This window comes from Sciurus vulgaris, assembly GCF_902686455.1.
Source record: "Sciurus vulgaris genome assembly, chromosome: 8".
NCBI lineage: Eukaryota > Metazoa > Chordata > Mammalia > Rodentia > Sciuridae > Sciurus > Sciurus vulgaris.
The window spans coordinates 47,529,636-47,556,099 of NC_136468.1; the positions used below are offsets into that span (position 1 = coordinate 47,529,636).

A 26,464-nucleotide genomic window follows, 5' to 3' on the forward strand; every position below is an offset into this window, starting at 1 on the left:
TGAAATTTAATGGGACACCTGAGTGGATCTGTCTAATGTGCAAAGTGGAATTCCAGAGGGATATTGATTGGGACATTTAATTAAGCTGTGATTGAACCCATTGCAGTGGAAAAGACCTCTCCAGATGGTTTGTGGAGAAGAAGGGCAGAGACTGAGGGCATGACCAAAGAAGTCTTGAAGAAGTTAGAGAAGATAGGAGAAGTGAGCAGAGAGAAATCGATGGAGGAAGGTTGTTTTTGTAAGTACAGGGAAGTCAGCTCAGCTGTTTGACAGAGAAATGTTAAAGAAGGATGAAAGCTTACAAATAGTCACCGGATTTGAAAAGTATCAGTGGTGACCTTCCTGAGAGCAGTTTCATGGTCTGGCTCCTCGTCTGTGTGGGTACTCAGTACATACAAATAACTGAAAGGAGAATGAAAACTGAAACCTCAGTAAAGTGAGAAAGCAAGCCCACAGGCATAGAGAAAATTGTAGATTGGTAAACATATCCAAAACAGAGGAACAAACCTCTCTTACTTTTTATACAAATGCCACGAGAAAAATACAAGCCCAGGTTGTCCATGCCAGCAACAATTCTTACCTGGAGAGACCAGTCCATACAAGTGACCACTCGATGCTTGGACCAATGCTCATCATAGAACTGACGATTGAAAGAGAGATTGGCTCCAGCCTGAACATCCCTAGGAGAGTTTAAACAGTGGAGATAAATAAGATGCTTCAGAACAGGGCTTCATTTCTACCCTACTCTTTGAAACAGTGGAGAAGTGGCACACACGTAGCACGTAACATTCTCTGAAGTCAAAACTCCAATCTAGATCACAAACCCTGATCATAAACAAATGAACTGAACCCCATCTCCTTTCTGAAAAATCTCTCTCTAACCTGGCTCACACATTGTTCTAACCCTCTTATGAGATGTCAGATTTGTTTCAGGTTTCCATTTTGACCAGTCCTGAAGTATTTTCCTGCCCCTAATTGGTTCTAGCTGGAAGCAGGTTTATTAGAAATCTCCCTGCTATCAAGGGAGCACAGCCCAAAAGGGAATTCTTTGATAGCAATGCCATCTTATCTGTCATTAGATTAGAAAGGATATGCACGTTTCTATTTCCCTGGAAACCCCATCTGGCTCTGGCATCTGCCTTCTTGTTCTATTGTTAAAATTTCCACCAGGACAGGCAAGGTGGAGAGTGCAGGAGTCACCAGATGTGTTCGGATGTTTACTATTCCTGCCAGTATTTAGGCCTGGGAAGATTACACTTTGGCCAGTGTTTACTTTGCTGACATAAAACTGGCCCTAACACCTCCTTTGAAGAACCTGGGCTGGTCATACAGTTGCGCCATGAGGCTGAATGCTTAAATTGAGTAATGCCTGTTCTGTGCCAGCAGCTACCAGATCTGCACAAAAAGCTGCCTAAGTTGTATGAGTTTCTGTTGAGAAATTCTCTTACGTTCACCTTTACTCTCTTCATTCCCCGCCCCACCTTGGGTTGCACCCTGCATTGTTTATCCTAGAGAGTGCTTGTTCAGATTGGGTGACCTGGCTTCAGACTACTTACCTGGCCTCTAACTGGTTGACCTATAATGATGTTTTTTCCCCCCTGGTAACCATTCCTCAGCTCCACCACTGCACACTCAGGAAAGAGGTACCTACATTCAGGTCCTGCCAGGAAACCAGCATAATGCTTGGCTAGAAACTCAGAGGAATAGGGCCAACAAAATCAACTGAGCCACAAATAATGGTATTTTAAAAGAAAATGAACATTGCAGAATATACATATTCAATAACTAGTAATCAAGTAGAAACATATTAGAATATATATATATATATATACTGCAATGTTTGTTCAAAATATTATTGCCTCATCAAAGTATTTTAAAGATGCTTCTGGCTATTGAGAACATTCTCAGAACTCCCTTTTGAAATTGTTTTCAGAGCCTTTGCTACATTCCTTCGTATGATGTTGTCCTTTAAGAATGCATTTGAAATTAGAAGTAGTAAAAAATCTGGTGTGATGAAAAAGGCAAGTGGGCCTATTTTGACATATTGTTTTTGGATAAAAAAAAAAAAAAGCAGCTACGTCTACTTCTTTTTTACTTTATTTGGTACTGGAACTGAACTCAGGGATGCTTAACCACTGAGCTACATCCCTAGTCCCTTTTTATTTTTTATTTAGAGACAGGCTCTCCTTCAGTTACTTATGGCCTCACTAAGTTGCTGAGGCTGGCTTTGAACTTGCGATCCTATGCATATTTCTTACAAGGATTATAAGGTGTCTCTATAATGATAGTTGACTATCACTACATTTTCCAACACAAACACTATATCACAGAGAAGGCATTTGGGACCCCTTGCTTTTATTGATTAGGTGTTGTTTGTTTTATCTGTAAATACCTCCTTATCATATGTGTTTCTAAAAGTGCACAAATATATGCACCATCTTACACGACCAAAAAAGAAGAAAAATTCTCCAGTATCTTTATTGTCCCCCACATCAGTTAAGTCCTTTTATATCTCATGTTTATGTTCTTTAGCTTCCTGTCTGCTTAGACATCAAGTTAGATCTAGTAGATATAATACAAATCTCCTTTTGCCTATTGTAAGAATGTTTTCTCAAAGTACAATGTATGTGGCTTTGCCTCTCTCTTTCACCTGACTGTTCTCCAGATACCATGTTTAAAAGCATTTCACAGAGGCACATGATAATTACAGGGAAACTTTAAGACAGAAGTTTATAATTAGAGCTTATAGTCAAAGCTGTTTGGCAAGATCAGTCCTGGAATTTCACCCACTTCTGATTTTTTAGATTTGGAGTTTGCCTAGTCAATACATAAATGGATTTAGAATCAACAGACAAAGCTGGGCATTGTGGAGCATGCCTGTGATCCCAGCACTTGGGAGGCTGAGGCAGGAGGATCCTTGAGCCCAGGAGTTCCAGACCAGCCCAGGTAGAAATAGCAAGGCCCTGTTGCTTAAAATAGTAAAATTAAAAACAGCAGAATCCCCAGCAGAACAAATAACTTATCATACTCTATTTTAAAAATACACACAAGCAACTAACCCATCTTTTTCTTCTAACTCTCGGCCACTGTAGTCAAAAAAGATGTCAGAGTCTTCAGCCAGCGCTCTTTCAATGACCCGTATTGTTCGATCAAAAAAGATGAGGAATTCCTCTGAATGAAGGATCTGCTGCTTTTCTTCCTCTGTCAGCTCCCTTGGAGGGGCTTTTTATGTAAAAGAGATGGTTAGGAAAGAAAAAAGGGACAATTAAAAACTTTCTCAGGGAAAAAGTTTCCAACTTTCGAAAGAGACTGTGCATCAGGGAGTGGTAAGACACAGTGAAATAAACCATTGTTAATATGAATTTTAGATTGTTCTCAAATTCACAGCAAAGGCTTTTGTAGAAATTCCCACAAAAAGATTTCATTTCTTTCCTAATTACTGTTCTGAAGAATTGAAAATGATTACAAATGAAAACAGATTAGCATGTTTTTAACAATCAGTTCTAAATGTTATTTTCTTTGGCACTGAACTTGAAAAGCAGCTCAAAATGGCATAAAAGAAATTTATAAAACTACATATATTAGATACTATTATAAAGCCACACAGATTAAATAATTAGGAACCATCTATAGTATGATCCAGATTGTAACTTTCCTCTTAAAAAAAATTTTTTTTTGTTGTTTTTAGTTATAGATGGACACAATATCTTTATTTTATTTATTTATGTGGTGCTGAGGATCTAACCCAGTGCCTCATGCCTGCAAGGCAAGCGCTCTATCACTGAGTTACAACCCCAGTCCCTACCTTTCCTCTTTCTACTAAGTGAACTCACTTTCTTTTGCATGCTTAGTTGCTAAGGCAAACATTGTTATGCAGCTCTGTTCAAAGCTGAAACATTTCCTTCCAAACCTGCTATCACCCACCATATCTTCTGCCTTTAAAGACGGAGCAAACAAACACTTCTATAGAACACCCAAAATTGTTTTTATGCCTTGCTTTTTTAGCATTATTAATCTTATTAAGCTAAATTTGAAGATATAAAATGAGGCAGATGACCCAGCTAGCCGTATGTCATAGGGTCTGAAAGTTAACTCACCTGGGTTACAAAGTTGGTTACATAAACCATTAATTCAGTGGCAGGTTTTGCATAAAACTGCAGGGAAAGGAATAGGAACTCCCCCAGACTGAAAACCCCTCATGGGCTGAACCTACAGGGTGGCTCAGGAACCCCACTTCAGCTTTCCAGCAGAGAACCTTCATTGAACACTGGTGACTCCTCAGTAGCACAGAATTCCTGAAGCTTATCTTACAGGAGGGAGGGCAGGCATTAAAATCACAGCTGGGCTCCTTGGGGGATTATATCTTCCCTTCTGAGTAACCCAAACTCATCCACAGTCACAGCTCCCCACAACCCCAATAACCAGGACCAGTTTCTACCTGGTTGTCCGAAGACTCTGTTAAGTACAGTCACTGGCAGCGTAATATTTTATAGAAGAGTTATTTGATTTGACTAATGGTATTTCAAAGCCCCTGTCCTAAGAAATCTGAATGATAAAAAATCCCTTTTGCAGTGTCATGGCAGTGATCTCACATTCTTAATGTTCATAACATCTTTCCCCTTTTGGCTTCCTCTTCTCTGCCAGATATCATGATAGAGGGAGTTTGGAGGGAACTGAGAATCTGTTTTTTTCAAGAAATTAGAATGATCCTGATGTAGTTGGCTCACAACTTAAGAAATGCTGGCCAGGTAATATTATGGCAAAACGTGATTCCTCAGCTATATCAGAGACCTCCAAACAAAGTCCACTCCATAGTTTTTAGCCATCCTAGATAGAAATATTTCTTTGCTGCCTAAGGCTCCAGAGCCATAAAATGTCCAGTGTGCATTGGGACTGTCCAAAAGCCCCATTAACTTTTACTGTGTAGTGTTGCCCAGAGATCAGTTTGAGAATGGTGGTGCTGGCAACATGAAGTCTCAGACGCTGGCTAGGGATTGGGGGAATCTGTGGAGGCCATTAATAACATGAAGAACTCTACAAAACCAAGCTAGAACCAAACATTTACTCTGCCATTTGCTAGCTTTGATTCTTTTTTCTTTTTTGTTATTTTTATTTGTTTTTTTTTTATTTAATGGCACACAAATGGGGCACAACTTTTCATTTCTATGGTTGTACACAATGTAGATTCACACCATTCATGTAATCATACATGTACATAAGGTAATACCGTCTGTCTCAGTCTACTATCTTTCCTTCCCCCACCCCCTGCCCCATTTTCCTCTACACCATCCAAAGTTCCTCCATTCTTCCTTTGATTCTTTAACCCATGAGCTGAAGCTCTCTGGGCAGCTGTTTTATCTGTACAATGGGGATAGAATGATTCCTAGACCTGAAGTCTGGCTTACGGATTAAAGATAAATACAGTTATACTTTCAATAACTAGTAACCAAGTAGTAACTTATTAGTCTATTTTGTTAAGCTTCTTTGAGGCATTTAAATTATTTCCAGAATACTATAAAACTCCTAAGTGTAACACGGCAAAAGGAGGGAAAACCCTACAAAAATGCTATGTTCAATTTTTTTGGTTAATTCTGTTAAGCAAATAAAGAAGTGTCATGAAACAAGGATAGTACGGGCCAAGAAAAGGGTCTTATTTAAAAAGATTCACTCAGTATTGACCACTGTTAATGGATGACTTGAGACACACTTGATATAAGCAAAGATGTAGGAACTTTCCCCTTCTATTCCTTTTTTGTGATATAAAAAATCTTTCCAGTCTCTGTTTATCTTTTTGAGCCACTTCTATTTCACCTGCATCTTTCCTTATGGGTCCATTACCTTGAATAAAAAAATAGCATCTGTGTAATTTTCTGTAATTTTTCTTCCCTGAAGCTTATTGTCACTTTGATCTCATCTTTCAAGATACACAACCTCTTCTCTAAGAGAAATGTAAATGGCTGATCAAAGTGTACTCGCAGAGGCCAAGCTCAGGGAGGTGAAGCAGTAGCATCTCCAGGTATTATGCTTGACAATACGGTATTTGGCCTGAAATTAAGTTCACACTGAAGCAAAACAAAGGATATACTTTATATTAAGCTTTGATGTCTAAAAGGGATCAACTGGCATTTGTTTGTACAAAATAATAACATGCATGTGCAGAGGAGTACTCTTTAAAAGCCATAAACAATGTCCAACTTATGAATTCAATAGAGCCATAGTTATTTTTGATGAAAAACCTCCCATTACTTCACAATCTTTAAATTGATAAGTATTGTTACAATAAAATGAAAACATAATGGAGTATCCAGGAATCACAACCAGAAGGTGCATTCAAAAAATAAAACCTCTCTTAGACATTAAAAAACAATGGTTGATTAATGGAATCCACAAAGTGTAAAATACAGGCATAGACAAAAAGTATCAGAATTGTTATACTCTAGGATAAACCCCAAGTTCTCCCTGGAATATCCATTTCTCCAGCTTTTTCCCACCTCTGAAACATAATGAATTATTTTAAACAAGCTCACCTTATAAACAGGTAGGAATTAATTTAATAGCAAAGGGCATACCAGAACAAAACATGGGCATGGATAATATTTTATTTTTCTTATAATTTAAGCAGAAAGTGCTATTATAATAGGGTTTGTTCATTTGTTCACTTGTTTTTTCAACACAAAACATGGGCTATTTCTTCCTAGACCTAATAGTTAACAGTACCTCATGCATTTAAAGTGCCCATAAAAAATCCTTTATTAAAAATACAATACATGGCTATGACTTAGATATCACCTAAATGACAAAATAATTTTCAAATTTTACAAAATTTATTCAAATGCTTATATTTAGCTTGAATGACACATATGAACAAAATGTACCAGATTCATGAAATTCAACTTAGAAGACTAATTCCATGAATTTTTGCCCTTCAAAATTAAAATCTAATATAAGTTATATTTAGGGTCCATTTTTATTCTATAAATTTTAATTTCTCTTAATTTTACCCTGAAAATACTGCTATAAGTATCTTTCAAGATGATTCAAACCTATATGCTATTTTATTGACTTTTCTTATTGATTTAATGTGTGCTTTGCCAGTTTTTCTTTAATTATTCCTACCTACTATATTCTATATCTTTTCATTTCTAGGGTTCTTGGAATTTTTTTTCTCTATAAAAACATACAGTTAATAATGAAGTTCACAACTTATATTGAATGTTTTGATATCTCATTTTTAGTTTAAAAAAGATGGGATTTCATGGAAATAGAAGGGAGAATAATGGAGTAGAGGAAGGGAAACCAGAGGGAAGGAGGAACAGCAGAATGAAATTAACCAGACTATGTCATGTATGAGCATATCACAATGGATTCCACTTTTATGTGTAACCATAATGCATCAATTAAAAAAATAAGCCAATTTAAAAAAGTTATTTTTAAAGCATCTGCTTCAGAAACATCGTGCTTTGTTTCAATGATGTAGCATTACATTTCAATACAAAAAGTCACATTTAAAAACATTTTGTAAGAATATCTAAAAGATAAAAAATAAATAAACCCAGGAAAACCATCAGATTAAATAGGGACAGTGGCTCTAATGGGAATTTTACAATAAAACCAGTTCATAAACATCAGCAAGGAAATCAAACTAATGAGGAAGGGCGTCCTTCTCTGAAGTTGATGTGCAGTTTATAAGTTAATTTGTATTTACAAGAGTTAGGCTTTGGATTCTGCTGTTCCTAAACTCTAAACATGAAGACACCAGGATACTAACATTAGAAATTTCCTAACTGTTGATGAAAAGCTAAAATGTACGGGCAGTTTTTTCTCCTTACTCTGCTGTGGAAAAAAAATGTGATAACAATAATAAAACAAAACTATATTTCTTTACTGTTTAGTGCATTTTGATGTCACATGGGCAAAAATATCAAAAGCTAGTGAGCACTGATTTTTTTCCACATCCCTCTCACCACTCTTTAAAATCTTCATTCCAAAAAAAAAAAAAAAAACAAAAAAACAGCCAAATGGATTTCTCGAAATTGTGTTCCCTGGTTTGAAACTGTGTATGTCAAGTTTCAGCCCAGAGCAAATTTTTATGGCTGAATAATAAATCCCTGAAACGCAGGGTTCGTATTGGAAGTGCTGACACAGCTCTGACTACCATGCAGTCGTGAGAATGGCGCCATGATTATATCTGCAAGAGATTCTTTTAAAAGTTTGCAAAATACTGTTCTGCTTAAAAAAAAAAAAAAAAGCCAGATAGTTTGATGCCAACATAAACATGCTTTTAACCCATTATGTGCTAATTTGCAGAAAAGCCATTAATGGAGAATAAGGCACACAGCACAGCAGTAACAGGAAATGTCCTTACAAACTTCTTTTTGACTTTTAACATGACTTTAATCAATTCCATGAAGCATGAGGAACAGTTAAAACTGAAGGGTGTTTTTGCTTGGAACTTAAGAAGGAGGTTGCTTTGCCTTGCCAGGGAAGATGAGTTGGAGATTGGGATTGGGGTGGGGGATGGGGTGGGGGTGGGGGGACTCCCTGCCAAAACCCACAAAAACTGCTCTGGCTCTTTATCATCCAGTATATTTTAAGCATATTTTTCAAAAGGAAAAAGAATATATTTTAATAGATCCTGACTTATTTTTTCTTTGCTGTACCTGTGATAATAATATTCTTATTCCTCAGCCTTTTTTAAAAAAGATGTTTTTAGTTGATGCTTAAATGTGAAATCTCTTCCATCAAACCCACTTAGAATCTCTCAGGAAAACTAACCCTGGTGCTCTCTGTAGATGCTATTGTTAAAATTGTACCCAGGTAACCAGATTCTCATTGCAAAGCTATGGGCTCCAACAAAACTAAGCTCAAAGAACTGGGCTCACAAGGGCATCCCATCAGGGATAGAGCCCAGGTACAGATCCAGGGCAAGATTGCTAATGATAATTTGGCACACTTCTATATAGCATTTATTTTGTGCCAAGTTGTTTCATATTAGCCCATTTGAATCTCATAAAATGCCTTAGGAGGTAGGTATTATCTCTGTTTGCCAGATGGAGAAATTGAGGCCAAGAAAAGTTAAGCTAAATAAGTTAGTGGTGATCATACAGTTAATAAGTGACAGAGCCAACAACTGATGCTAGGGAGATAGGCTCCAGAACCTCTGTTTTTTTTTTTTTTTTTTCATCACTATCCTGCATTGTCTTTTAGATACTGAGACTACATAAAACATAAAAAAATTAAACACACACACACATATACTACTACAAATGACTTTGAATATGAGGTGATTTATAACAATTAAAAATTGTCTCATTAAACTCCATATGATGTTTAAGCAAAAATCTAAGTGTAAGGGGTGTGATCTGCAATAGGTATTCAAGCAGTCTACACAAATTTTCTCATGTGAGCCCATGGAATTGAGGTAAGTACATGGATCATTATGCATTATGCATGTATTCCTACAGAAGTTCTCAATGCTGACTATGCTCTGCATGCTGTGCCAGAACCAGGGCCATCTTTAAAATTTACAAATCGAATGAGGTTTCAGAATTATGTTGATCTGTATTTGAGAAACTCAGCTGGAAATATGGAATAACCTTTTAACCTACACTCAATTCTCAGGTATCACTGTCCATTTGTCAGCAAGAACAACAATTTCAAAATTGTCTTTGGTCTCAGTAGACTGAGAGTTTCAAAGTAATAAAAAATTAGATTCATAAGGAGATGCTAGGAGGATGGCATGGTGGTGAAATGTACAGACTTGGATCAGTATGAAACTTGGTTCATGCTTATAAATTATGTATCCTTGGGTAAGTTTTTACACCACTTCTTTCTTAGTTCTCTACTTATAAAATAAGGATAATAATAGCACATGCTTCAAAATGTTGTTTAGAGGAGTAGATAGTATTTATAGACTGCTTAGGAAAGAGCCAAGTATATCATAAGTCCTTAATAAATGTTAGTTACTATCCTTACTGGAGTATGTAAGAGGTTCTTTCTCCTCATATTGGCAGAGTTGTGAAAAAAACCTTTCAATAGTACAGTTAATAGTAATGACCACTGTTAATGTTTCCATGTAGAATACATGAAAAGAACTTCAAAATTTATTGAGAAAATAATTGTATCTGCTCCTTTTCTTTACTGTTATCATTGAGAATATATGGTAGAGTGAACTTTATGACAATTTATAATGTGTCTTATTTTAGTAGTAATAATTTTAATGAAATTGCAAGTGATTTCCATTTATTTGCTTCTACCAATCAAGAAATAATCGATGCTTGCTTTGGAGATTGCAGTTTATGTTGCTATATGTAATATGTTGAGAAATAGAAGAAAACCTTTCATATAAGGGGTATGAATTTAATTTTTATTTACCTTTATCATCCCTTATGTTGGTAAGAGAAAACTAAACAAGAAAATAATTCCTCCATCTCCCACGTCATACCTTCCTTCACTTCCTGTTTTTTGTCTTGATTTTCCAGCTCTGAATCATGGCCAGCTTTGGGCTCCACCATTTCTTCATCTTCCTCATCCTCTAGAAAAAAGAAAGAAGAATGAAATAATTTCTTCAAATCAAAGTCATTGGTTGATGGTGGGAGGTAGGGGTAAAGGGTAAAGTTCCAATCATTTAGGGCAACTTCTAAGTCAGTCAGTCCACAATGAATACCCAAGATAAATGTCCATGAATACATGAATAAATTATCTCAAAAGAGCCTTCTTTGAAAGTCTCCCCAAGCTCCTGAGAAAACCGCCCCAGGTGGGCACCTGCTGCATTCCTCTCCAGGCCTCACCATGTGGGATGTCTTGGAATTGCCTCCCTGACCTCTGAAGCTTCTTCAGAGATGGCCCAGGAACAGATCTGAAAATGTTTCCACCTGGAGCATTTTCTCCAAGGGGGACACCTGCTGTGCAGATGACTCATTTCCAATTGAATTCTCACCAAATTAATTTGTTTTTGACCTACAGGAAAGGGTTAAATACAGGTCTGACCCAAGGTCAAATGCCATTGGCAAGTAAACAACCAAGCATAGACCCCCAAAGTGAATGCTATTGATCTGGGAGAAAGTAACCAACCCCAAATGGCATTTACACATTCAGAAAAGTTCAAGCATTAATGTGAATTTAATGAGCACTAACAAATGGCAACTACCATGACCAGATGCTGCAATGCCCTTCCTGTCTATGCAAAGTATACTCATTCTCCCTCTTCTCTCCACCTGCCTCTAAGAGGCCCCCTTTATTATGTAGAGCTTGAATCATTTGGGAGATAGTCATAATGTCATAAGAAAATCCAACTCATTGGAAAATTCAACTCATAGAAAATAAAATGATACGAAAATTAAAAACTTGCTTCACAGGTTTTGAATGTAATATTGTATTTACTGTAGGTGGTTGATTTCATTGATCCAAATGAAGCCTAAAAGAAATGACTTCACTTCTTTCCCCCCAAATCACATATTCATTTATTCAAAAAATATTCAAAGATTTCCTTATAAGATCTCAAGTTCATTCCCATTCCTATCATCAGAAATTCTGAAATGTATCAACTCAAAATTGAACAAACTACTTGAAGAAAATATTACAATGCATCCCTAAGTACCCAAATAAATATGTAGAGCCTGAAAAGCAACCTCAAAAGCTCTGACAAGAACTGTGGAAGAAATGCTGAATATGAAGCATTAATGTCTCTGACCAGAAGAATTTTCCATGTGGGTAAATGTAGCACTTCAAGGGAAGTAACTGATCTGAGTGCCAGGCTGAACTATGTCACTTGCTAACTCCTTGGGTTGACCCAATTCATAGAAACTCTCTGAGCCCCTGTTTCCTTGTCTGCTGAAATGGGATAAAAGTCCTTTCTTAAAACACAATATTGCTATAAGGATCATCAAATAAAATAGTTAGTGCGAAATTGCTTTTTAAACCAACATGTTGGTTGGGCATATATAAGCAGAAATCTTCAACTAAATGTTACCTTAGCTTCTATGTCAACAAATATTGATTACCTGTTACATGCCAGTAGCTGAGCATGCGCTAGAACCAAATAGAAAAGTTCTGTGCTCATGGAGTTTCTGTTCAAATTAAGGGACTCTTCAGTCTATGGACTGAGAAGATCAAGGTCAAATTCAGTTATTCTCAGTTCTGTCAACAGTGCTTTCAGGAGAACCATCCAGTTAATAACATTTGCATCATCTAGTTCTCAAAACTAAAGGCAGTTTTACTAAATGGCTTTGAATTAATCATCTTTAAATACTCTCAGGTTCTCATCTTCCTAGATATAAAGGTTTTCATTTTAAGCATTAATTCTTAGAAGAGTAAAACAAAAGCAAAACCAAAATCCTATCTATAATGACAAAAGGCACTAAGAACTTACTGGGAAAATATTATCCCTTGAAGGGCTTGGCTATGAAAAGGGCAAGGTTTGTGACACAATGTGTTAGCTTATGCAAAGAAGAACTCAAGAAAATAGTAGGTTACTTGATTCCTTAAATAGAAAAATCCATCCCCAGAGAGTGTGTTTTCCATTTATTTTTTTAAAGCACAAAAATATTTACTGTGTTTATAATATGTAAAAAATCTCATAATAAGATACTGTAAATAACAGGGAAATTTTTTTTAAAAGTAACTGTCTTTTTAAAGAGATTGCAAATCAGTATGGATATTAATTTTTGGTGGCCACAGAATTCTTTGTCTATCAGTCTTTAAAGACATAAAATAAGTGTTTCAGTGGATTTGTTAAGGAAATAAAACACAAGAGACTGGTTTGTTTCTCTGCATACTGATATGTTTGCTTTGCTAAGCAAAGAGAGTATATTTTTCTTTAAGACTCTGGTTTCCTTTCTGGTGCAATTGGAATTACTTCTGTTGAAACCATTTTCAAAATAGTTAAATAACTTTAAAGAAAAGGATTTATGTAGGCCCTCTACAGACTACTGATATATGAGTTGTGCCACTAGTTCATACCCGGTTACATTTCCTCTGAGATTGGAGGCGGGTGCGGGGGGGGAAGGGAGGGCGCGGAACTTACCACCCATGTATGGTTTCCTGTATCCAGGTCCACACAAGAAATTAAACTAGTGGCAGAAGTTAATTACCTGTCAGTCCAAGGGACTAATTTCAAACAATAGCATCTTTTAGACACATTATTTTATTTAGCACCCATATTCTGCCATCTCCAGTTGCTGCATTCATTTCCTTAGGTTGGAAAAATCTTGGGTAACCACTGTCCTCCTTCCTAAGACTTTCTGAAGGTCTAAAAATGAATAATTGCACATTATGCAGCAATCACACATAACTCACTTAGCACAGGTCCTGACCCTGTGCCTGAGCTCCAGAAGAACAAGTTTCCTCTACTAATCCATGGTTCAGATAAATTCAATGTAGCCAATTTTAAAATACCACAGTCCTCTGTTGACTTGCTCTGATGGTCTTATGAATTTTGGACATTTAAAAGCAAATGCAGAGGAATATTTGCCATTGTTTTGGCAATACAATGTCAAAATTCCTTTCTCTCTGGGGACATGCTGGATCCTATTTTCCTCCCATTGATTCCAAGGGGAGACATTTTCTCAGGTTATCTCCTGGTGATCAGGACACAGACAATATTTGGGTAATCAGACTAGATGCTCCCAAGTCATACTTTGTCTTTGGAGAGACCCTGGGACATAAAAGAGAGGGAATAGTTAGGATTCATCTGGGGCAACATGGGGTAGTAATAGTGATGTCCAATGTCCTGACTAGATTCTTCCCAAGGTCCTGTGTCTGAGTTCTGTGGTCCCTGCCCTTTTTCCAGCCACTCCTTCTACCTCCTGTTGATTCTGTAAGTACTAGATTTCCTTCCAATAAATTCCACGAGAGGTGGTGTCAGCACCAGATTTCCTTCCAGTAAATCCCACTGGAGTTGATGCCTGCTGCTTGCAACCAGAGCCCTCAGCACACACGGCGGCCCTGTGAAGAGAGGGACTTGTGTTTTACGAGGTCACTGGGTTCTTGCTTTCCCCATTCCTCCTAGGGCCTACAAAGTCTTGGGCTAAGAGGGGCTCAGCTCCTGGCTAGCACTCTTGCTGCACTGCTGCTGGCTTTTTGAGAGAGGGTTGTAGTTCCTCCATCTGCCACCTTGGGAAGACTGCTAAGCCTGGGGTAGGTGGGGAATGGAGGCAGGGAGCAGAGAAGGCCATGTCACTCCATCCTGTACTAGAAAGGGCATTCCGCTGTCACCAAAAGGGGGAGTCTGAAAGCAATTACTGCACGAGTTTGAATTGAACAAGCCAATGACTATCAGATGCACAATTGCTTTATGTACCATTAAGAGAGAAGATTACTACTAATTAAATTATAATACATCATCCATTCTAATGTGAAAATTTCTGTGTATTAGAATCCATAAAAGAATTTGTGGCTTATAAAATTAATACAAATTGACTTCCAAAAGGTAAAAAGAGATGGCAAGGACACCAGGGCAATTCCAAATCAAGCTTACTCTTGTACCACTGTCAGGAATGGACATGGGGAGATGGAAAGCCAGGCTTTTTATTTCTTTAGTTTTTGTTTGTCTTTGCTTTGCTTTGTTTCGATGTGTTTTCAACTTAAGTACAAATGCCCTAGCTGCTTTTATCTAATTCCATGTGTGGATATTTCAGGTGGTGATTCCTCTTGTATTTTAGATTGTTCTATGGAAAAACAAAAGAGTTTTATTTTAGATTTAAAAAGGAATTCACTTGAAGATGCTCTTGGTAGTTCTGTCTTGGACCTCATCTTTTTTCCTATCAATGTTTTTTCTAGATAATAGTTGTATCCATGTCTTCCACTAATCACCACAAACTGATTTCTCCAGCCAAAGAATCCTATATGGATTCAGACTCCGTGTTAGGTATTTCAACCAGGCACCCCATACTTGATATGTTCAAAGCAGAGTTCCTACCTTCTGCAGACACCTGCTCCTTGGGTTGGGTTCTCCATCCTGCCTAATGATGCCACCATTCACATGGGATCACAGCAGGGTACCTAAGAGCCACCTTTAATTCCACTTTTTCATCAGATGTGTAAGAGAGTCTCCAAGTCTTGTGCTTCCAGGAACTGACTCCAATCCACCTGTCTTCACTGCCCTGTATGAGGCAGCTCCCAAGCAGGTCTATTGATCCTTATTGCTTCTTCACTCACTTTGTTCACATCTTATGATACATCTCAGATCACTTAAAATTAGATTTATCATCTCTCTCTTCAACCAGACTAAAAGTCTCTCCAAGATCTTTCATGTTAGTATCGTCAGTGTCCACTAATGAGAATAGAAATGTCAAAACACGAAATTGTTCTTGAATTTAATAATGCACTACCCCATGTAGGGCCCTGAATGATAAAGCGCTAAGTTTGGACTTCTTCCTAAGTTCAGTATCCCACTTTCAATAAACATAAATCATCTTTGATTTTTAATTTTAAATAATAATACAAAAAGAAATTATTTAAAAGAAATACAAATACTGGTGATGCTAAATAGGACTTTGAAAGCACACTTACCTCTTCCCCAGCCAGCCCTTTGTGCAGATTCTGATCTCTCTCCCTAGGGGTGACATGACTCAATGAAAATGATTGCTCTTTCAGCCCTGCAGAGCAACTAGAGTTTTAAAAACAGAAGACACAACTTGTGTTTTTAAGATTATGGAGTAACATGAAGGCTGAAGGGTGGTGGGTGAGACTGGAGTCAGGGGACAGTTAGAAGGGAGGCCACAGCCACAGCCTAAGCAACAGATGAGACCCAGACTTCAGCTGGTTTGGGTGCCAGAGGGACCATGAATGTAGAGATGCTGTTTGTTTGTACAGCAGACAGTGAAGACTCTAGAACAGACTCACTCAGGTCATCCTATCCTGGGACCAACTTAGTATACAGCTTGCCAACTTAAGCCAGAGTCTGAAGAGAGCCACCCTTCCAATATGTAGCATGTCAGCCAAAATAAAGTATAACATGCACCACTGAATGCTTACACAAACCAAGGTGAGCGCCTGTGTGCTTTAAAAATATGCAGGAAAGACATATTTTGTGGGATTTTCAGTAAGCACTTTGTTAAATATACTACATGCTAATATTTAAAAAACCTTCACTTTCTGGTCTAGAAAAATTTGGCCAGAGTAAAGAAAACATACATTTCTCATCATACAGAGCGCTCCTGTTAACACTCTAGGCCACATCGGCTCTCTCCTAAGGTTCTAACATGACAGTACTTGGAAAGTTTACTTCCTGATGGAATGTCACCCAAGGTCTTGCAAATGGGAGGAAATGAAAGAAAATATTCAAAGTGAGAGAGAAGCCAGAAAATAGTACTTTTAGCAGATGTTTCTAAAACTTGTAACTGCACTGATGTATAATATGTGTGCAGTAAATGCATAGTGAATTGAGTTGATGTGGATCAGTTGGCCTGTGTGGAAGCAAGAAAATGAGGAAAGGAACAGTGCTTTTCTCAGAGATACTCAGGTAAGAGTCTATGGATAAACTTTCGATGTTTGAAGATGGGGAGGGTTCAATTGATCTGGGTTTCCATAAATTTTCATCTTTAACAATCTTTAATCGTTCCCTATTTCCTAGATGAACTCAGCATTTAAGACCCCCTACCATCTGACCCCAACCCAATCCTCTAGTATAGCTTAGAGCAGTGCACCCCCGACTCAACTGTGTATGAAATGGGCCAGGTGTGTTGTCAGAAACCACCCTCTTTTTATCCCTCCAGTCTTTTACAATTTTTCAGGCCTTTTTCTGTCAAACTTTCTCAAAGCATCATGGATTTTTCAGTCACAGAAGAGAAAAATTTCATGAATGAATTCACACGTTAGATAATGGTAACCCAAATAAATTGATCGCTAATAGCAAGGTGCAATTGTTTTTCTTTTGTACTGGGGATTGAACCCAGAGGTGATTTGCCACTGAGCCACATCCCCAGTCCTTTTTATTATTTATTTTGAGACAGGGTCTCACTAAGTGGCTGAGGCTGGTTTTGAACTTGAGATCCTTCTGTCTCAGCCTCCCAAGTTGCTGGGATTTTAGATTTGTGCCACTGTGGTGCAGTTTTTATGGGACCTGGGAGGATGAGATAATTCGAGGAGAGCCCCCTTAAGTCAGTCCTCTTCTTTTCATTCTTGTAAGAAGGACCATCCCAGATCTAGAAAGCAGCACTGCCATTGAACTCTGTGAATACGGCTACTTTTGGCTGTGTTTGTCAAGTCTCTATGGTTATCACAGGAAACCCTATTTGTGTGGATGTACACATACACACACACACACACACACACACACACACACACTCAAAGCACTTGAAAATGCAATTCTTGGCTGCTTGGAAAAGGAAGGGGGACTCCTACTCTCTATTTCCAGACTTTTGCTGATTACTTCAGCTTTTAGACAATTTCTCTTTGCTCTACTATGTCTTCCAAATACAAATTTGCAATTCCTCTTAGTAGGAGACTTGCTTGCGAAAAAAGAAAGCTGGAATAATGGATAGAAATATCATAATATTTAACTTTCAGCAGTGACTAAATAAGTTCCAAAGGAAGGCAGACCTCAAGGTCTCCAAATACTAAAATGATTATTATGTTATGATAATTTGTAAAAATAGAGTGAAATAAGTAGAAGTCATGTTTAAAAATTACTTTCCCTGTAAGGGAATTATTCCTAAGGAGAAAGTGGTACCGTCCATCTCTAACAATCATCCACTCTGACTACAGATGTCAGTTGTCACATCAAACACCGCACATGTAGGTCATCCCATTATTGCACACTCTCTAGATTTCCTTTTATTAAAAGACTCCACTCTTGTTAATCTAGTTCTTTGAATACGCTCCTCTTGTACACCCCTTTATCCTCTCCATTTTCTACCTCTTTCTCTTTGATTAAAGCAGCACAGCCTCTTATGTAGCTTACTGTAGTGGTTACCTGGCTGGTGTCTCTTACTGCAGTCTCTTTTTCTGCTTACCTTTGCAACAGATAACACTGTCATACCAAAAGCCAATGTGTTAAAACACTAGGTCCCCAGGCTGTGACACTGTTGGGAGATGGTGGAGCCTTTACAAGGTGGAGCCTAGGAAAGAAAGTTAGGTCTCTGGGAGTATGCCCTTGAAGGAAATATTGGAACTTGGCCCCTCCTACCTCTCTCTGCTTCCCAGTCACTATATAGTGAACAGGTGTTTTCTACTAAGTGTTCCTGCCATGATGTTCTGTGTTACCACAAGCCTGACACACCAGAGCCCAGAGAACGTGAACTGGAACCTCTGATACCATGAGCCAAAATAAACCATGCCTCCTTTTAAGTCAGTTTTCTCAGGTATTTTGTTACAGCAATGGAAAGCTGACTATTGATCCTTATTGCTTCTTCACCTATTGTATACTAATTCTAAGTAGAACACTTCTCTATATATTTATGAGTTTTTTTCCTCCAAATTTCTTGGCATGGAGTCTATTAATTATTCATATCTGTATATTCCCATATGGGTGTTTAATAAATTTTTTTTTACTTTAGATTCCAATATTTTCGAATTAACTCAGTTGTTCTAAAAAGGACATTTTCTCAGTAATCTCCCCTTGGTTTCAGTTGGATAAAAAAATCAATTCAATTTCAAAATTCTAAGGTCCCTTTCCTTGATCACTACAACTTGTCAGCATTGACAGCAGCTCTGGTCTAAACTCACATAGATGCCTACATTCACAATGAGACTCATGGTTCTTCTTGTTTGTTTCTTATCCTAGCCACTGGTCACTAGGAATTTCTGACCATCTACTATGTGCTCAAATTCATTTCAGGCAACACAGAAAATAGCAGCTATTAATTTATTAAGTTATATATGCCAAATTTTGTGGCAAATAGTTTTATATCCATAAAACTATGTAATCTTCATAATAACTCACAGGGGTAGATACAATAAGCTTTCTTTATCCATGAGGAAACTGGGGCTTAGAAAGGCAAGATGATCCAACTAAGGTCAATACATTAGAGGAAGCAATAGAACAAAGATTCAAATCCCTGTTTTCACAACTCCAAACTCCTCCAATTTATTACTGAACTGTACCAAATGGTTTCAAGTGTAAAGGGGAATTAACATTTGTGGTTTGGGCCACCCAGAATCCACCACTAGGGATAACAGCCCCTATATTCTTTTCTTGTGGGTACCAGGGATTGAACTCAGAGGCACTCAACCACTGAACCACATCCCCAGACCTATTTTGTATTTCATTTAGAGACAGGATCTCACTGAGTCACTTAGTGCTTCACTGCTGCCAAGGCTGGTATTCAACTTGCGATCCTCCTGCCTCAGCCTCCTGAGCTGCTGGGATTACTCTCTGTTCTTCTTTGGTGAATACATCCCTACCACTATCAACCAATCAAATAAAACCTTCTTGAGATTTAGGGGAAAACTTTGTATCTGAGGTAATGGTCAATGAGACCAACTCTCAGTAATTTTCTTTATACTATTGGTGGAGTGACCCTATGGTCTACTGTAAATTGAGATACTTCTGAGAAAGGATAGAGTTGCACCTAATAATTAAACTGGAAGGACAGTGTGAATAAAGTCTGGGTAACCTGTGGTTACCCTGTCCACCAGAGAAGTGCTCTCCTTTCCTCCTTTAGACTAGGGAGGTGTCCTGAGAAATTCAGGATGTACTACCCCATATAAGGGAAATGAACTACTCTTTTCTGTTGGACTATGTGACTATTCTGACTAAACCAGGACACATATTCACCCTAAGCATCAAGAAAGCAAATTCCTTTCCTCTCTTGGACTGGGTGTTGTACAAAATTGGAATAGATTCTGCCTTGGTTCACTATATGGAGCCTGAAAGAGAAGGAATGGACAAAGTAAGATCAAGAGATGGACAGTGGCAATGGTCTGAAAACTCACTGAACAGTAGCTGAACCAAGCACGCCCTTATTGTCTAAATTGAGCTAGTATCTAGATTTTATTCATGAAAACAAAAACTTTCTTTTGGCTTAAGTTATTTGGGGTTGGTCCTTTGTCATTTCCAACCTCAAGTAGTAAAAATGGTCAGTAACTCACAAGTTATCTAGTACTTACTTGATATTTTCTTTACATGATAGGCACACACACTACTCTGCAGCACATAGTCCAATTGCCATAATGCTCAGGTTCAAATCTTGGTTCTCTCCAAAAGTGACCTTGCTTTACTTACTCAACTCCTTGTGCTTCACTTTCCTCTGCTAGTGGTAACAAAATTGCCCTCCTTGGATAACAGAGTTACTTTAATTACTTTATAAATTTAAAGAATATTTTATTGTTGATGAAAAAGTAGAGTCTTGACAAGGTTAAGTAAACTCTTCAAGGTCAGGTAGCTACTAAATGATAAAGGCAGATTTTTGAATCCAAGATTTCAAGGCTCCTAATTGCATTCTGTTTTAATTGTGTTCCACTAATGCCTCACTGCTTGAAGTAGCTGTGAAGGGTGGAGGCATCTCATTGGGTTTGGGGTGAGAATAAGCAGATTCAGAGGCTAAAAGAAGACAAGGGAGTGGTGAAGGTGCTTGGTGCACCCTGGAGACACTGCTGCCAGCCATATTCTAGTCATTGGACTCCAGTGTCTCTTTCCTTGACTGTTCCAGATTCAACTACAGTTTCAGCATGGTGAGGGGCTGCTTCACAATCCATGTGGAGTTGTAGACATGTTCCCATCTACTGTGGGGAAGTCTTTCTTGGACAATCTTGTTTTCTCCAGTACAAGACCATGCCTCCAGGATATGTCCTGCTCCATCTCTAAATGCATGGGTGAGCACTTTCTCCCTTACTTACTGTTTCAACCTGGATATTTCTTGAGCTTGCCAAAAACTCTTACACCTCACAGCTTCAGTAGTTGCTATTACTTCTGCCTGGAACACTCTTTATTCCAATATCCATGTGTCTTTCTCCATGGCTTCTGTAAGTTCCCTGTTCAATTTTTTTTATATCATCTATGAGACCTTCCCTCTTCTAATCTAAACAATACAGCAACCTCACTCCATTCTACTCTTGAACAAAGAACTTGTTTTTGCCTCACTTTGATTTTTATTTCAGTTCCACAGCACTGATCACCCTCTGGTTTTATATGTTTATTTATGTATAATTTGTTTTCTGTATCCCACATTAGGATGGGAATTCTACCACAAGAGGGGTTGTCTCTCTTCCTTGTTGCATTCCAAATGCCTAGGAAAGAGATGGACATATGGTATGGGCAGTAAATATTTGTTGGATGACAAGAAAACACAAGAAAAGATCAAGGCAACACTGCATCTTGAAACCATCTATTCTCTCCCTGTTCCATCCTACTACACTCACATTTCTGTAAGCCAGCAGGGTGATGGCAAGCCCTGTGATGGAAATCAGGAACCTCCACCTTGCAAATGCTGTCCCATGGATCTGGGTCCTTGGATGGGAATCATCTATCTCTTTAGCATTCTAATTCTCCAGAAAATGGAAATGAGGTAGTTTGAGTGTTTTTGCTAACTTCCATTTCAGCATTTTTGCATTCTGGTGCCCAATCCCCAGACCAGTGAGAAGTGATATTTTCCATCTGAGAATACACTCTAAATTCATCACGGTCTGATTCTCAGAGATCACTGGCACATTTGTTTGTTTTTATCCTGGCATTAACAACTCTATTTGGGGCTAAATTATTTCCCCTAGTTTAAACGTCATGTTTTCCCATTGGCTCAAATATGAAGTCCCTTGTCTGTCAATGTGATAATTTTCTATTAATTATAAAAGAAGAAAGCTAGTAGTTGAGAGTCTTAAGGGAAGCATTTGTCTAATCCAAAAAAACTGATTTTCCAGTTACTTGGACTACGTACAACTCTCAGTTGTGGTCAGATTCACAGATTTCAAAGTGCCCCTTGTTTTTACTTTCTGGTCAGTCTAGACAGACATGATTCTTTCTTTCATTTTTCAAGCTGTTGGAACACCAGGCTGGTCAAAAGAATCTAAATCTCTCGAGAAAAAAATGGAGCAGCACTTCACCAAAGACTTCATAATTTTCTATCTCTTCAAATAGATGAACAACCCCAAGGGTGCTAGGAAAGATTTCACTTCAAAGAATCAATGTGAGTGTGCAAATCTAACAGTGGCAACAAAAATACTAACCACCGTTGTTCCGTCTGTAATGGAAAAATGGTCTAGTGGTTAGAGCAGTGGTTTTGCCTGTTTTAAGTTTCACACTGGGTGTCTTCACCCAACCTAAATTGCCCCCTTTAACAAGAATTATTCTATTCATTATAAATGGACTCATATTCTTGAGAACCTGGTATGCTCAAGGCATAGGTAGTTTTATGAGGGCTACAGAGATGAATCAAGAAGACACCGAAACTCAAAAGTTGGCATTCCAGCAGGGAAATTACAATTGTCTGTAAATAGCTACATCAGAAAGGAGAGCAGTTGGAGATTTGTATGGAATATCAGTAGGGGTGAAGTTGCCTCCTGGTAGGGAGCTTATGAGCAGGGAGAGAAGAAAGGGAAGTAGAGTTTTTTTTTTATGGATTTTGAGTTGGATCTTGAGAAATGGTGAGGTCTAAATGAGGATGTAGAGAGGGGAATGCAGAGACTCCTGGCAAGAGAAAAGAGCATGTGCAATTACACAACAGTGGAAACACACGAATAGGGTATGATGGGCAGATCAGTAGAGGAAATAATGAAGACCTTAAATACCAAGATAAATGTCAGGATATTTACATTTGCTCCTTGGGAAACACTGTTTCATGATGTCCAAAGAAGGTTTTAAGGATCAGTAGGTAACTAGCAGTGCCATGAATCAGGAGGAAAGTTTTCCCAGCAGAGATAGCATAGGTGAAATATGGTCTTATTCGTTACCTTTTGTTACATGATCTGTAGAAGATAATCTCCTTTCCTGCTTCTATTTTCTCATCTGCAAACCAGGGATGCTAATTTCTGTGCCACATACATGTTTCCTGAACCAATGAGATAATGGATATAGAAATGTCTTGTCAGTGCTCAGGGGCTATAAGCTGTTAGCAATTAAGATGAGATCATTGTAATAATAAATGCACCTTCTTGGTGTCCGGTGGCCCACCCAGCCACAAAAAGGTGCCTGGTAGGAGAAAGATTATGCAACAGAAAAGAGAAGAAAGACATTCCAGTTAGAAATCACCCCAGAAACACAAGACTGGAAAGACTCACAGAGACAGCCCTTGTTAAATTATGGTAGAATTGAAGATGAGGAGGAAGCATCTAGCATAGGCAAACAACAAAATATGAAATAAAGTTTCAATTTGTATGAAACAGACTCTAAATCCTGTTAATACTAGAGAAGCATGTAAGCTAGGGTTTCCTGCAGGCGTGAGCTTGACTTTAAAGGACGTAGGGAAGAGTAGGACAGGCAGAGGAAAGGTTTACCATCTGTATCATCTAGGTTAAATGCTCTGGGCTCCCATGGGACCTGCACTCCTGTCTGTAAAGACACATAAATAGAGGGAATTAATTAGGTACAAATGGTCCCTGGCTTACCAATAATTGGACTAGATGATTTTTTTCTGACTATAGGATGGTGCAAAAGTGATTCACAGCAACCTGCAGCTCCCAGTCAGTCCTGTGATCATGAGGGTAAACAGCTGTGCTGCTAAGTTAATGTGTGAAGTAGGTTAGTTGTATTAAGTATATTTTCAACTTAATGATACTCTTAACTTATAATGGGTTTATCAGGGCATAAGGCCATTGCAAGTCAAGAGGATGCTGTATGGAGTGTTTTCTCTGCTCCCAGCTCTTAGTGCAATATCTAACACAAAAAGGGAGCACCTACGTGGTGCATTGAACCAGCCCGAACATATGCTGAAGGAAGGTGTGAAGTCAACAGAATGAGCACATGTTCAAGGGCATGGGAAGAAATGCCATGTAGAAAGGGAGAAGGGGGAGAATGGTAGGACAGCAGGGAGCTATGTGAAAAGAGGTTAAGTCCTTGCGTTTTGATGGAGCCGTGAGAGCAAGGAACAACCTAGATTCAAAATAGTAATTCCTGGTAGCCACATACTGAACAGGCTAGAGCTTCAGCCCTGGCCAGAATGCAGTTTTCAGGTGTCTGGGGCAAAGGAGAGGGACAGAAAACCACTGCCACTGGGGTTTGATTTAAGGGTGCTGGAAATAAACAGATTTCTTTTCTACCATGCACTCCAACTTCCACCCTTGCCCTTAGCTAACGCTGAGACAGCCTCAAGGTTTCAAAATATCACCTCCCATTACATAGGGGGCTTTGTCTTCATCTTCTACTATCCCATATTACTTCTAGTGTTTTCACATAAATTCAGAATCATACAAACAAAAACTGAAAAATCCATAGCGACAGCTCTGGAGATACTGTGATATTTAAGAATGATGATGTTTACAAAATTAGACCAATATCCAAGTAAACGGAAATTATTATTTTCTTCTTTTTTCCTTCCTCCTCCTCCTCCTTTTTCCTCCTTCTTCAATTCCTAGGTTGGTTTTTTCTCTGAATGGGTGAGCTGCTGCCATCCCCGGAGTTGAGGGACCCCTAAGCTCACACAGCCAGCTAATGGCAGGGGTCAGACTGGAACTCAGACTTGCTGACCCCTTCTCCAGTGCTCTCTCCATTATCCAGGCTGTGGCAGCAAGACTGTCATAGAGAAGGAGAAAAACCTCAGTTCCAATAAGATTTGGAGCAGCAATGTGTCTTGGCAGAGGATTGTTCGACATGCTCTCTGCAAGTGTCACCTGTCGAGACTGCTACTACCTCATCTATTTACTCCCTTCTTCTAGTCTAAATTGTTCTGATTGAATGAAGCCATTAGATTATACAAAGCTATTAAAGCACCCCTGTGGCTTCCAGCCAAGCCATTGTGGGCCATTGCCTCCTCACTTCCAGAGCCCATGCTTGGCAGAGAAGTTTGCAAACACAACTATGCACCACTAAAATTTGAAGACTCTTTTGGACAGGCTAATTAGACCAAATCACTTAAATGGGTCTAGACGATACTGAACAGGGTTTAGTATCTGGATCAGAGCCTACTGCAATCCCACAGGCTTGGCTTCTCCTATCCCTCTGCAAGGGCACTTCACTCCATAATCTGCACAGTGTCAACTACTGACCTTTTCAGAAGTATTCCTTGTGGAGCCACATGATCTGCAGTTGCATGGATCATCTGAGAGAGGATGGTACAAAGTGACATACTTCAACTCTATCACAGTTTTACTTCTTTTCTTAGAAGAAAGCAAATTAAGTTGGAAATTGAGTTTTCTATACACTCAAGAGAGAAACTAGGAAGAGGTAGGCTGGTGGGCCTTCCCCTCCAACCCCTTCTTATGGCGTCAGGCCATCCCTTTCTGTTGAAGTGCCTATACTAAAATGAAAATGGGGACATACCATCTCCCTGCTTAAAACTCAACATTGCCTCATTTCTCACACAGGATAAGGGCCAAACTCCCTCATCTGCCACATGAGATCTCCTGTAATCTAACCTTCACCTGTTTGTTATCCTGATATTGTACTACTTCCCGTAGGCAGGCTATATTTCCACGACTTGATCTACATGCAATTGAGGCAATTGCTCTGACTGCCTAGGTTCAGATACGCTGCACTGCCTGACTGCAGAGAGTCAGTCTTCACACCGTGGAGCAATGATCAAGTTCTAGGCCTTGTCCCTCTCAGGGATCATCACCTTTAATACACTGTTCTATCAAGTAAGTACTGTTGTTATCATCCTTTAGCAGGTAAGAAAAGTTAAGTGAGTCCAAGGAGGTTCATGTGGTTGGTAAATAACAACTGGGATATAAATCCAGATCTAATGTAATTTCAGAACTCAAAGTTTTAACCACTCCACCATGTTGTCTCACTGTTTCCTCTCCTAAACAGACCACCTTCCTGGGTTCTTTTTTTTTTTTTTAAATGAGAGGTAGCCACAGAGTCGCCTAAGCTTGAAGCCTGGGATCCATCAGAATGCCTCCTCTATATCTGGAACCCCGCATGCTCATAGATTGGACTATCTTCGTTTATGAAAGATCCTCTTCCCTCTCCTCATCCTCAACCCAGTGCCATGTCCTGAGTTAGGTCTCTAAAAATTTCCAACTGAATTATTGCTGCTGCTTCTACTTTCTTTTCCCAGTCTAAGTCCTTCAATGGATGCAGCTGGCCAAAGGCCCTGACCTACCTTACTGGAATTCTGCCAGGGTGTCTCCACCATGGCTTCAGGCTCAGCATCCAAATCTCTGTGATATGTGGCTCTAACTCTCACCTCCTTCTATACCCTGGCCCCATATGGTCCCTTTACTCAAACCTTCAGAGCCCTTGATCTCCGTATCACGCTCCTTCATCCCTCTGAGACTTCAGGCACATTTCTCCCTCTACCTGGAGTGAACTTGCTCACATTCTTATCTAGTTAGCGCCTACTTGTCCTTCAAAACAGCATCATAGCTTCATTTTCACCTCTCCTGAAACTTTCCCAGACCCCTCAGTTTGATTTAGCTGTTCCTCCTCTGTATA

General features: G+C 38.8%; 1 protein-coding gene across 5 annotated transcripts in view; it reads right to left on the bottom strand.

The window, feature by feature from the left end:
- Positions 1–26,464, bottom strand: part of DYNC1I1 (dynein cytoplasmic 1 intermediate chain 1) — a 294,747-nt gene that overhangs the window by 109,606 nt on the left and 158,677 nt on the right. For all 5 annotated transcript variants that reach the window (XM_079152251.1, XM_079152248.1, XM_079152249.1 and 2 more), the window contains 3 exons: positions 10,445–10,534; positions 3,060–3,222; positions 581–680 (listed from right to left, as the gene is read on the bottom strand). In XM_079152251.1, the coding sequence (XP_079008377.1) occupies positions 581–680; positions 3,060–3,222; positions 10,445–10,534 (353 nt within the window). The remainder of the gene's footprint in view (positions 1–580; positions 681–3,059; positions 3,223–10,444; positions 10,535–26,464) is intronic.